General features: G+C 38.8%; 1 protein-coding gene across 4 annotated transcripts in view; it reads left to right on the forward strand.

The window, feature by feature from the left end:
* The window catches only part of HFM1 (helicase for meiosis 1), a 181,811-nt gene that overhangs the window by 129,667 nt on the left and 39,211 nt on the right, over positions 1-12,933 (forward strand). For 3 of the 4 annotated variants that reach the window (XM_075833227.1, XM_075833228.1, XM_075833231.1), the window contains exons 27-32: positions 3,031-3,114; positions 4,997-5,154; positions 5,394-5,497; positions 6,798-6,926; positions 9,558-9,650; positions 12,546-12,664. In XM_075833227.1, coding sequence (XP_075689342.1) covers positions 3,031-3,114; positions 4,997-5,154; positions 5,394-5,497; positions 6,798-6,926; positions 9,558-9,650; positions 12,546-12,664 — 687 coding nt within the window. The remainder of the gene's footprint in view (positions 1-3,030; positions 3,115-4,996; positions 5,155-5,393; positions 5,498-6,797; positions 6,927-9,557; positions 9,651-12,545; positions 12,665-12,933) is intronic. The other variant, XM_075833229.1, reaches the window with a different exon arrangement.

Genomic DNA, 12,933 nt, shown 5'->3' on the forward strand with positions numbered 1-12,933 from the left:
GCAGATAGGGGTTGCAAAATCTGGTGACAGAGCCTCTTTAATTAAAATGTTTTTAACGTGGCACCTTCCAGACTTGTGTTAGACTTTGTAGTAAACTAAAGGGGTACATTAGCACCCAATATCACCACTGCAGAGGCACAGAAAAATCCGCCATGGGTCGTTAAAGAGTTAAAGAAACAATGAAGCATTTCCTTCCTAAGGCTACATGCACACGTTGCTGAATTTGGTGCAGAAAATCAGTATCAAAACCACATGTAATTCCGCAGGTAAAATCCGCACCTTATAGTGAATGTTTTTTTGCGTTTTTAGGTGCGGTTTTTGCATTTTGATGCAGAAATAAATGTGTTTTTATGCTGCGGATTTTGGTGCTTTTTTAAAAAAAAAAAAATAGTCAGATACAATTCGAAACCGGAAACGCAAGATAAATTGAAATGCTGCAGATTTTAAAATACGCACCGCAGGTCAATTTACATGTAGGAAAGATCTTCAACATGTAGACGAGATTTCTTGAAATCTCATTTACTTTGCCGATACTGTATTACGCTGCGGATTTGCCGCACAAAGATACCCGCACGTAATACGCATCTTGTGCATTTAGCCCAAGGGTATGTTTACACGTTCCGTTCTATACATCAGAATGAGGTTGTCCTTGCAGCATATTCATGGATTTTAACAAACGCTATTCAAATGCGTGGGACTGTCACAGAAATTTCTGCAACAAATCTGTCGGGTGTGAATATATCCATAGTATTATTTTTTCATTTGATCCTATCCTGTCTCATATTACAATCAAAACTAAGAAGTAAGTAAAGAATTCTTTTATATGTGTCCCAGGAGATAAGCCGTTATTTCTCACAACTCAGCCGTGAAGCAGTAGCTCACACAAGCTCACAGTAACGGCCACCATATTGGGATGCATGATGCTCGTTAAAACATCTGCATTTAGATGAAGTACTCAATACCAAGTACCAAAATAAATTTTTTAGCATGATATCTGATTACCTGGCTCTTTATAGATTGAGTTTCCATGGCTAACTTGCCCATCACAAGCCAGTGTCACCATGTGCAATGCAAAGTTTTGGCTGTCGTGATTTAAAGCACAATGCCATTGTACTGTACAACATTTGAGTCTTGTTTTCTGGAGAAGTAAATCTTAATTTACTATATAGCAGTCTGACAAACAAATTTTGGTTTGATGGATGTCAGGAGACCTCGTACTTCCCAAATGCATAATGTCACTTTAAAGTTTGTTGAAAGGGAAGTAATGGTCTTGGACGGTTTTCCACGGTTTGGACTGGACAACTTAGTTATAGTGAAACAATAAAACAATCATTGACATTCAAGAATATTATTTACTTTCACAACATTTTGGGGAATGTCCTTTTCTGTTTCAGCATGACATTGCCATCATGCACAAAAGTAGGTCCATAGGTTGCATGAGTTTCGTGTAGAAAAACTTGACATACCTGCACAGAGCCATGACCTCAAACCAACTAAATAGCTGACTAAAACACTGATACCATGCAACGCCTCACTGACAAAAATCAGTGCCCTGATCCTATTAATGCTCTTGTGGCTAAAAGGATGGAAATCCATAAGCCACATTCCTAAATGTAGTGGAAAGCCTTCCCAGAAAGGTGGATGCTGCTAAAGTAGCAAAGGGTGAGCATACTACATAATAATAGATATGGTTTTGAAGTGCAATGCTTAACAAACACATATGAAAGTAGATGGATACTTTGTGTTTATATTTGCGGCTCTTCCTTTTTCTACGAGATAGATAGATAGATAGATAGATAGATAGATAGATAGATAGATAGATAGATAGATAGATAGATAGATAGATAGATAGATAGATAGATAGATAGATATGAGATAGATAGATAGATAGATAGATAGATAGATAGATAGATAGATAGATAGATAGATAGATAGATAGACAGACAGACAGATAGATAGATAGATAGATAGATAGATAGATAGATAGATAGATAGATAGATAGATAGATAGATAGATTAGATGATAGATACTCCAAAAGTATTAAATGAAAAAAGTATGGTACTTTATAGATCCATAAGCCCAATGCAACATTTCAGCACCTCCATAGAGCCTTTTTATTCTTCAAATAACCTAGTGTGGTAATGACCGATATGTAAGGACCCCATTTAAGAGGTAATGAATTATACAAAAGTGCTAATTGACAATAAATATGCTTATAAATTCCATACAATATAACAAAACAGTGCATACTGTAGATACAAAATAGCACAATCATAATGTGTTAATTATATCAAAAGCACAAAAATACTCATATATTCAATACAAAGAAACGGGCTGTATCATATAATATTTTACTATACACGCTGATAGCGGCATCCCTGTAGCGCTGTGCCCAAAGCAGCCATCTGAAACAAGCTATAGCATCCAAAAGCTATAGACATGCGTATTAGGAAGCAAGGAGACTGAGAAATTTAACCCCACAAGTGCCATACCTTTTTATTATGTATCCCACATAGGGAATAACTCAATTAGTACATCAGGGTAACTTCAGGTATATCGCTGCCCTATACAGCAATGGGACTTTGCCTGCTAATATGCGACCACCAAGTCAATACATTTTTCAGATAAAGGCACCATTGTAGGTACATGGTATAAACCAACGCTATGGATAATTTGAATACAGCACCCAACAGGAGCGCGCCTCCTACTCTCCCATCAATCAGAGGGGAAAGTCTACAGAACATAGGTCAAAAAGACGCACATTGATCGCAAATATAATGTAATCAAGTGACCAATCCCTCGCCTGTCAATCATGCATATACACTTTTTCATTTAATACTTTTAAAGTGCTGCCTGATTTTGGATATATTAGTCTGGGTCTTTGGTCCTGACCCTGGTGGGCTTGCACCCATCCATGTTTGGGGACTGTGGCTGGTCCTTTTGTATTTTCTAGATATAGATAGATAGATAAGATTTTTTAATGTGTGCTCCCTTTTCATTTTCCCATTTTACGTCATTTACTTTTACAGATTGTGAACAGACATCCTCCATTTGGAAATCAAATAAAAGAATCTATAATATATCTTCCAAAGTATGGACTTAGCTTTCAGCAGGTCTGTCAAAATTCCATACTTAAGTTTTATGTTTTTTTTATTGACATTAGTTGTTTTCTTACAGATAATGCAAGTTCCTCCTTTAAATGTCCGGCTCTAGTTATGTGCTTTCTGAAGCAGCTGAGGCATCACTCTTCCGATTGCTTATATAGTACAAATAATGAGGCAGATTTACTATTCAAAATGCATCAGAAAAATTGAGCCAGAATTCTGACACACATGTGTACCACATTTATTTATTTTGTTATACACTTTTTGCCGCCTGCTCAACATAGGGGCATGGCTTAGCATGAAAGGGGAATGTTCAAATAGAATGGGCGTGGCTTAAAAGCACCGCCATATGCCAAAATTGGGTTGCAAAAAACTGGTGGAAAGTAAGCCAACAAGGGGTAATATAAGGAAGAGAAAAGTGTCTAACATGTCTAGCTACATGTGCCAAATTTATCATACAACATATGCCATTTTGATAAATTTGGCGCATCTTCTTGACTAAGCCTTGTCTAAGTTTCAGCTGTGTAAAACTTAAACAGTATAGGTAATCTGCCCTAATTCTTTTTTGTTGGTTGCAAATAAGAAATTAACATTCTGTCAGATAGAAATGTTATGGTGCCAAAATAATTATTATAAAATCAACTACCACCTAGAAAACATCAGTTAGGTATAGATCAGCAGCACTGGACATACAGCTGGGGTGGGTGCACGCCTCCTAGGTCACAGTCCAAATGACCCTTCAATATAGATAGAGAAAAAAGCTGAACAGAAACGGAACGGCTGAGCGCTCACACGAGCGATTCTGCCACTTTGTTTAAGTGATTGGTGGGGGTCTCAGTGCTCGGGTCCCCACCAATCAAAACTTCTGACATGTCACTATGTAGACACATGTCAGAAGTTTGTCGAATGTTTAGTTACCCTTTAAATAAAGTTTTAAGATATATAGGGAAAAAATATTACAAGTGTTTAACCCTTTAACGACAAACCGTCTTTTAACGGCAGGCGGTGCAGGTGCTTCGTCTACAGTGACGTCTTTTGGCGTCGCTATAGAAGAAGGTGTTTAGCACTCATCCTCTAAGCAGGAGATGTAACAAACAGCTCCTGAACTTAAAAGCAGCCTGCTGAACACAGCTGGGATCGGAAAACATTTCGACCCCAGCTGCTTAACCCTTTCATCGCCGCGGCATGATCAAAGGGGACTTCCCTCTTCCATCGCGTCAATAGTTTCAGTTCTACATTTAAAAGTGAGATTCCCCTATTTTTTGAATCCAAGGATCTCGATTTGGCTGGTAGATTATAGCTATGCTAGTATAATAAAATTCCATGGTGACCTGAGTAAACCATTATAGATTGCAGAGGTGGGGGAACAAAGTAGGGAGTAATGCTTTCAAATGGAACAAAATGTTCTGCTAATAAAATATTAATTACATTTTTATATTTTACATACCATTTTCTAAACTATTGGCAAATTGTTCTGAAGAAGTGCAGTTTTGTTCAGGGAACCCATTTCCAAATACCGTGTAAGGACATTCTGAACTAATGTAGGCGGCCCCCAGTTCGGGACCTTCTTCAAATAGCCAGTGTGGAGAACAGTTACAAAGATCGTCTTTCTCGATCTATGGGAAACATGTAGCAATAGCGCTGTAGTGGAATTGAACACTTGCTTTCAGGTTTCTCCACAGATCACAGCTAATCATTGGGGGTCCCAGCAGCCGGAAAACCAGTGATCAGCTTATTTTTGTGGAACCCTTTTAACAAAAAGGGATTGTAAAAAGCAGACAACTCCTTTTATAAATGTGTAAACCAATCTATATGTAACACCATAGATAGATCATCTATATAAATCATTGATTAATGTTTAGAATTAATCTTTGGGTTTTTTCTTTGTCAGGTAGGAAGATATAGTCCTACAATAGCCGAAATCCTTGTCACTGTTACGTTAATAAATTTTGATCAGTTACAGAAGAAGAGGACGGCACCTGATTCACACCATGTCTCTCTCATTATTGGAGACTCAGATAACCAAGTTGTATTCAAGCAGAAAATCATGTAAGTGATAAAGTTAAATCAGTTTTGTAGAGATTTTATAATTGTCACCAGTTCATTAGACCAGCGCTATATTTACTGCTGATGCAGGCCTCAATTACATGTCTGAATACTCCATTTAGCAGTTGTACTGCACTTTTTCTTTGGCACACTGCATACTGGAACTAATATACATGTGTGCTGGTCACTCTTTGCTATGTATAATTAGATTTATCTGGATTTTTTTTTTTGTTGTTTTCCAGGGATTCTGTCCTGTTAAAGTCAGGAATTTGGACAAGAAAAATTGAAATCAAAAGAGTTTCCACATCAGAGGAACTTAGAATGCATCTGATAAGCTCAGAATATGGTAAGGTACCAAGATACTAAAAGGTATTATAGACATTACCCTGAAAGGATGCAAAATTTACTATGATAATACTCAATGGGGCAGAATTATCAAGGCATTTATGCCAGTTATTTGATTTCATAAGGAGGAACACAGTGTTTTTTGTCTGATTCATGCGGAATCCAACAAAAAAAGACAATTGTGCCATGTTCCATCAGAAGCTGTATTACAAAGGTATTCTCCCCTAGAAGCATTGCTTATGGGGAGAATATCTCCGTAATATGACACTGGACTGAGCACCACAGGACAGCATATTCAGTGCTCTGCCGTGTGCATGAGGCCTTAGGACCCTAACTACACATTTGTAAAAGAAGACTTATATTTTTTGATATCATGTGTGTTTGTTGGTGCATGCAAAACTGCACAAAATGGATAGGCACATTACTAGGTATTATGTGTATCCACATATCTTGCAGCTAGGAAATGTCCCTCAATATTTGCTTCTTGTGGCTGTTTATCTCCTGTTTAGTTACTCTGGCTTTGTTTATGTGCCTTATCATATGGCAGCAAGCTCCGTTTTCCTGATATAAAGCTGCCTCCAGCCACCCGAAATTTTGCAGTGTTTGGTGCCGGAAGCAGATGGCTCCAACCACTGTATAGCGGCTATGGTGCAGTACTGCAGCTCTGCTCCTATTCACTTGAATAGGAGAAGAGCAACACTAAGCCAGTACAGCTGCTATTCAGTGTACAACGCCTTCTGCTTTCGGCATCAAACACTGCAAAACTTCCGGTGCCCGAAGGAAGCCGGAACAGCTGTTCGGTCTGGGTGTGGGACCCCCACCGATCATATACTGATGATCTTAACCTGTGGATAGGTCATCAGTATGAAAAGCCGCCACATGATCAGACAACCCCTTTAAGCTACAGCCCATCTAATCCATCCATTTTCGTTTTGGAACTGACACATATATGCAATTTGAACTTTCTGTTGGCAAATAGTATTGATGGCAAATTCACTATAATACCCAGTCTGTGTTGCTCTAGAAAAAATGTCTTTATAGCTTAACCTTGGAAGATTGAAAAGATATGTCACATAATGTATAGGATGATTTACACAGACTTTGCTGTTTTGGCCAGATTGTTCACATTACATTTATTTCACTGTGTAAATGGGAAATTCCACTAAACCTCTTTTTTCTAGTTAATGCGAAATGAATAAACAGAAAATATATTTACTAATTATACATTAATAATCAGCGGTCTAATAAATACTTAGCCTTTATTCACTCTACTTATACAAACTCTTTTCTGTCCTGAAAAGTTGGCCTTGACATTCAGCAAAACTTCAGCGTTCTGTATGCTGTGCCACAGAGATCCGGATCAGACATGGGAGCTGAGTGGAAATCTGAAGATACGTTTTCAAATGAAAGTAATGCAAGGCCTAACTCTGGTAATGTTACCAATGTTCTTAAGTCTGTGTATTGCAACACTGAAGACCATAGAGTTCTCTCAGCAATTTAAAGATGATCTGCCACCAAAATGCTCTTTTTCTATGTTTTTGCGCAAATCATGTTAGAATTATATAATAAATATATTCTGTAAAGACTTAAATATAACACACTCTGACAGGTAGCAGAGTTACATAATGGGGAATTATTTTCCCCTCTCATGTGCATTTATTGTCCTTCTCCATGGGGAAACAATTTTCCCTCTGGCAGATGATTTTTACATTGACAGGTATCAGTTACACAACAGGAAAAAAAAATCCCCATCATGTAACTCTGCTACCTGTCAATTGAAAAGTCATCCACCACAGGGTCTCCCTCTTGACTTTCATCATTCTGAACCTTTTGGTGTGACCTGTAGCTGCTGCTGCCGTGATCACGTCCTACCATTGTACAGTCACTCACAAAATGACGCTACACAGTGCTAGACAATTTGAAGACACCCCCTCCTGGCTTGTAGCTTGTAGACTTTTTTTGTAAGTCTAGAGATCTGCAGTGAGAATATGCTCTTGTTATTTGAAGGAGGAGCTGGACATGATTTTATGTGCTTGTGTGGGATATCGGGCGTGGCTTAAAATTTGACACGATGTGCTACGTGTGCCGCTAGTAGTGTCCCTCTTTTCCAGATTCAAAAGTTGGGAGGTATGTCTGATCCTCCTGAATTTCTTCTGTTTCTTAATCAAAATGGCTTCTCATGAATATTCATTAGGGTTCTGCTCTTTTAGAATACATAATTTAGCAGCTTTCTCCACGAACTGATAGCTGATTGGGCTATCATGAGACCTCACTTTCACTTCAGTGCTACAGTGCATGTGATTGTTCAAAGCCATCGCTGACACTCCAGCCTTTAGACTCATTTAGAGACAGGAAAACCCCTTAGACTCATTTGCTCCTAAGAAAAATTACCTGAAAAAACATCGCAACAGGTCACTAAAAAGTAAGAGGCATCACTTAACTGAATCCTCCCATTGAAATATATGGTAATATAACAATGATTATAACTCAAAGAATGGTGACAGACACTCTTTAAAGGGATTATCCTTTTTTGGACAATGTTTTTTGTTAGAAGGTACCTCGAACGTTAAGCTGATCGCAAGGTATCCCGCTGCTGAAAATTCCACCAATCAAGTTTTCAATTTCCCTGCAGCGCCACCCCACAATTACATGTCCCATTGAAATCCATAGGCTGTATGTGTAATGCATCGACATGCTGGTTCCTTCAAGGCGGGAGAAGCATTTTAGTAATGAGGGACTTGAACGGGGACCACCTATTAGGACATTTTGAAAATGGGTTTTCAAAACGTGACAACCCTTTTATTTACTTAATTCAAATACCTTCTGCTGACATGTAAACAGGGTGGTAAACAAATGGAATTCTTCTTCAAATGCACCATTTACATTTTCTGTAACAATTTATTCCTGAATTTACTAGACTGACCACGTAAGCATTTTTAGCAGCATTAAGGCTTCATTCAGATCTGCGTCAGGGTCCCGTTCTGACGTTCCGTCGGAGCTTCCTGTCAGAACGGAGCCCTGACTGAAACAAACGGAAACCATAGGTTTCCATCACCATTATTTCAATGGTGACAGATCCGGTGACAATGGTTTCCGTTTGTCTCAGTTGTGCAAGGGTTCCGTCGTTTTGACGGACTAATTACCGTAGTCAAATGCGCTATTCATTCCGTCAAAATGACGGAACGCTTGCACAACTGAGGCAAACGGAAACCATTGACACCAGATCCGTCACCATTAAAATCAATGGTGATGCAAATGGAAACCTATGGTTTCTGTCAGTTTCAGTCAGGGTCCTGTTCTGACGGGAAGCTCCGACAGAACGTCAGAACGGGACCCTGACTAAGATGTGAACGAAGCCTAACTTGGACAGACATATCATAATTTATTCTAATATAACAAAAGAAAACATTTGGAAAGACAGTAATGTTAACTTTCATAGCTAGAGTTGGGGTAAAAATAGTTTTCCATGACTCTACCTTATTGATGCCCATTTGATTCAGTGTATGTACGGCAGGTAACTGATAATCTTCTTTTTCTTACGAAAGGTTCGGTTACTGCTATCTCCCCATACCTTATAAATATGTATGCTTGACTAGGCTGAGCCTGCCTGTTTATATTATGGGGGAGAGGTAGACAAACGTCTGCCAGACGTCTCTAAAAAGGGCATTATCTCCTGGCAAAACAAAAGATTGGGCATATTAAAATCCAATATGCCTGATCGCCATTATTCCCCATGTCTGCCATTGGGGGACTTTCCGGATACCCACTTGCACATAAGATTGTCCAACGACCTTTATGTATTGTTTATAGGCAGCTTTATTCTTTCTAAATTCAACCAAATATTCCTTGCAGTGCCGTGCTGTCTGATAAATTACATTTACATTCTTTTTTAAATGTCTTACCTGTAAAAATGATTAGTATGAGATCCATGGAAAATGTTGAAATTCTGACCATACATATGTTGCCCAAAGTTTGAAAAGTCACTCACAACCTTTCTATGTATAAACTGTCTATTTATTTGATAACCTACAAACTTTAATTTATTATGTTGTTTATTTCAGTAAATGCAGGAAGCTTGCAACCCTTAATAAAAACAGGAATGAGAGAATGCAACCATCACTGCAAACACAAGGAAGCTTGTGGACATGAATGTTGTAAGTTTCTGATGACACCCATGGAACCTGCTTTATTTTTATCATACCTATATTTTGCTGACTAGGAAAGGGAATTGCACAAACAATACCAAACCTCTGATTAGGAGAAAACATTTTCCATTATTAACATTATTGACTTTTACTTAAAAAAAAAATGCCTACTAACAATTTGTTTCAAGTTAAAACTAGCCTTGATTTTACTAGAATTTTAGAATCTGGTATATTGAAAATAAAAGTGGAACAGTTATATCATCTAACTGAAAAATGCAAAAAAAGCCTTATTTCCCAACTACCCGTTATGTGGAAATATTTTATTAAAATCTAACCTTTATTCAAGAACAATAACGCACCACACAATTGTTAAAAGGATCAATGTAAACTCACAGAATGGTAACTTGCAGACACTAAATGTCTGATTAATACTACGGTGCCATAATTCACAGCAATTTTTATTACTGTCTAAATAAGCGGCTGCAGTTCGCTTTAACAATAGTAAATTCTATTTGACTGCCAGAGAATTGCATTGTATTTAAAGAGGCTCTGTCGCCAGATTTTGCAGCCCCTATCTGCTATTGCAGCAGATCGGCGCTGCAATGTAGATTACAGTAACGTTTTTATTTTTAAAAAACGAGCATTTTTGGCCAAGTTATGACCATTTTCGTATTTATGCAAATGAGGCTTGCAAAAGTACAACTGGGCGTGTTGAAAAGTAAAAGTACAACTGGGCGTGTATTATGTGCGTACATCGGGACGTGTTTACTACTTTTACTAGCTGGGCTTTCTGATGAGAAGTATCATCCACTTCTCTTCAGAACGCCCAGCTTCTGGCAGTGCAGACACACAGCGTGTTCTCGAGAGATCACGCTGTGTCGTCACTCACAGGTCCTGCATCGTGTCGGCACCAGAGGCTACAGTTGATTCTGCAGCAGCATCAGCATTTGCAGGTAAGTAGCTACATCGACTTACCTGCAAACGTCGATGCTGCTGCAGAATCATCTGTAGCCTCTGGTGCCGATGTGTCCTCGCTCGTCTGACACGATGCAGGACCTGTGAGTGACGACACAGCGTGATCTCTGGAGAACACGGCTGTGTCTGCACTGCCATAAGCTGGGCGTTGTGAAGAGAAGTGGATGATACTTCTATGCACAACGCCCAGCTAGTAAAAGTAGTAAACACGCCCCGATGTACGCACATAATACACGCCCAGTTGTACTTTTACTTTTCAACACGCCCAGTTGTACTTTTGCAAGCCTCATTTGCATAAATACGAAAATGGTCATAACTTGGCCAAAAATGCTCGTTTTTAAAAAATAAAAACGTTACTGTAATCTACATTGCAGCGCCTATCTGCTGCAATAGCAGATAGGGGCTGCAAAATCTGGTGACAGAGCCTCTTTAAAACATGGTTAGCCCCCCCCCCCCAACATTTTTCGCAACATAAGTAGCGTCTTCAGGGGGTTGAGGGGGCAATGGCGGTGATCATCAAACTTCCCCTATTTATTGACGTCATCGGGGAGAAACATTTCATTAGGCAAATCAAAATCATTATGAAGGGTCAAACCTCTTTCCAAAATGATGGACTTAAATCTCGAGCAATCAAAAGTCTCTCTGTTTATCCAATAAGGTGATTCATCCGGCGCATGCGTTTTAAAGATAAGCAAAAGCCAAGTTTGGTTATCTGCGCATGTCAATGGACTTAGATTTTGATATGTCTGTTTAGTTGCGCATGCCCGGACAGTTAAGGCACTTTTACACGACCCGACATGGGCCGTGTAAACGAGCGCCGATCAATGAGACCTTTAGGTAAATATGAAGACTCAGAGGAGCATTTCCATAAATACCTATATGGACTGATAATGGCCAAATGGGGCCAATTCCCTCTGATATTCAAAATAATTTTGAGTCAAAAAGGAGAAGATAGAATATGCCGCCAAAGAACAATAATGGTGGTTTAATCCAAAATAGACTGACAGAGAAATATTTAAAAAAATTATAATAATAATTCAATGTTTTCACATAGTGGAAGGAATTTTCACATGGTGAATGGCAGGATAGCTAACTGCATTATAAGACAAATACAAAATAGGTATCTCAGAGGAAGGCCACAAATGTAAAGCCTTCATTTAGACCGTTAGGGCTCAAACTACTGATCCGATAGATACAACAAGCCTCTTCCTGTAATAGTTTACAGTCCAAATTTCCCCAGACAAAGTGTCTGGGCATGCGCGGTTAAGAAGACGTTTCAAAATATAAGTCCATCGACATGCGCAGATAAGTAAATTCATTAACATTAATAGCCTGACTTGAGGACCTTTTACATGGGCCAACGATCGGGCAAACAAGCGTTCATATGGAACAGGGCAACGATCAGCTGATGAACGAGCAAACGCTCATTCATCGGCTGGTTGCGTCTTTTATGCAGCACTAAATATCGTTGTTGGCACCACATCTCCCTGTATAAACAGGGAGATTTGGTGCCGACATGATGGAAATGTATGGGAACAAACAATCATAGTAACGATCTCTTGTCCCCATAAATAACCAATCATTGCTCCTTGTGAAAGGAGCAAACGAGCGCCGACCAACGAGCTGTCGTGTTGATTGGCGCTCATTTTCACGGCCTATATTTGCCCGTATAAACGCTGCAGTAATATAAATGTGGAGCAGGGATGTGTTCCTCTAAATAAGGTGTTGTTCTTTTTTTGACAATGTACCTGCAATATAGTCTGTAAGGCAGGGACAATATTGAGGTTTGTAGAAGTAGAATTAATTGATATAATTATAAGATTTGGTGGTGCACTCTGTTTTTTAAACCATTTTAGATATTCTAGTTACAAACTGAGACAGACTGGCATTAACATATTAAAATATAATCTGTTTATTTACAAATAACAGGTAAAACTGGAGTTTCTTATAAGGCTGACAGTAAAACTAATTCAGACTTCTCTTCATATCTAAGTGATCTAAGGAGTCGAAATTCAGTTTCATCAGCTCCACCAGTAAAGAGACTAAAGGTAACATGATCAAAAAGGCAGGATGAGAAAATTCAAAGAACATGTCATTACATAAAATGGCTTTTGCGACATCAGCACATGGATTACTTAATGAATCTTACATTAGCTGGGATAGTTAAACTAACGTCATGCAGAGAGAGCAGCTAGCGTGCTATGCGGAAAAGCAGACCCCCACTGTGGCATCCACAACAGCATGAGTCGGGTATCTGATGTTTATGAGGTAGAGACGTCCCTCATGTTATGTCTCTGTGCTCAGTATCTTTCAGCAG

This window comes from Rhinoderma darwinii, chromosome 7 (assembly GCF_050947455.1).
Source record: "Rhinoderma darwinii isolate aRhiDar2 chromosome 7, aRhiDar2.hap1, whole genome shotgun sequence".
Classification (NCBI taxonomy): Eukaryota; Metazoa; Chordata; class Amphibia; order Anura; family Rhinodermatidae; genus Rhinoderma; species Rhinoderma darwinii.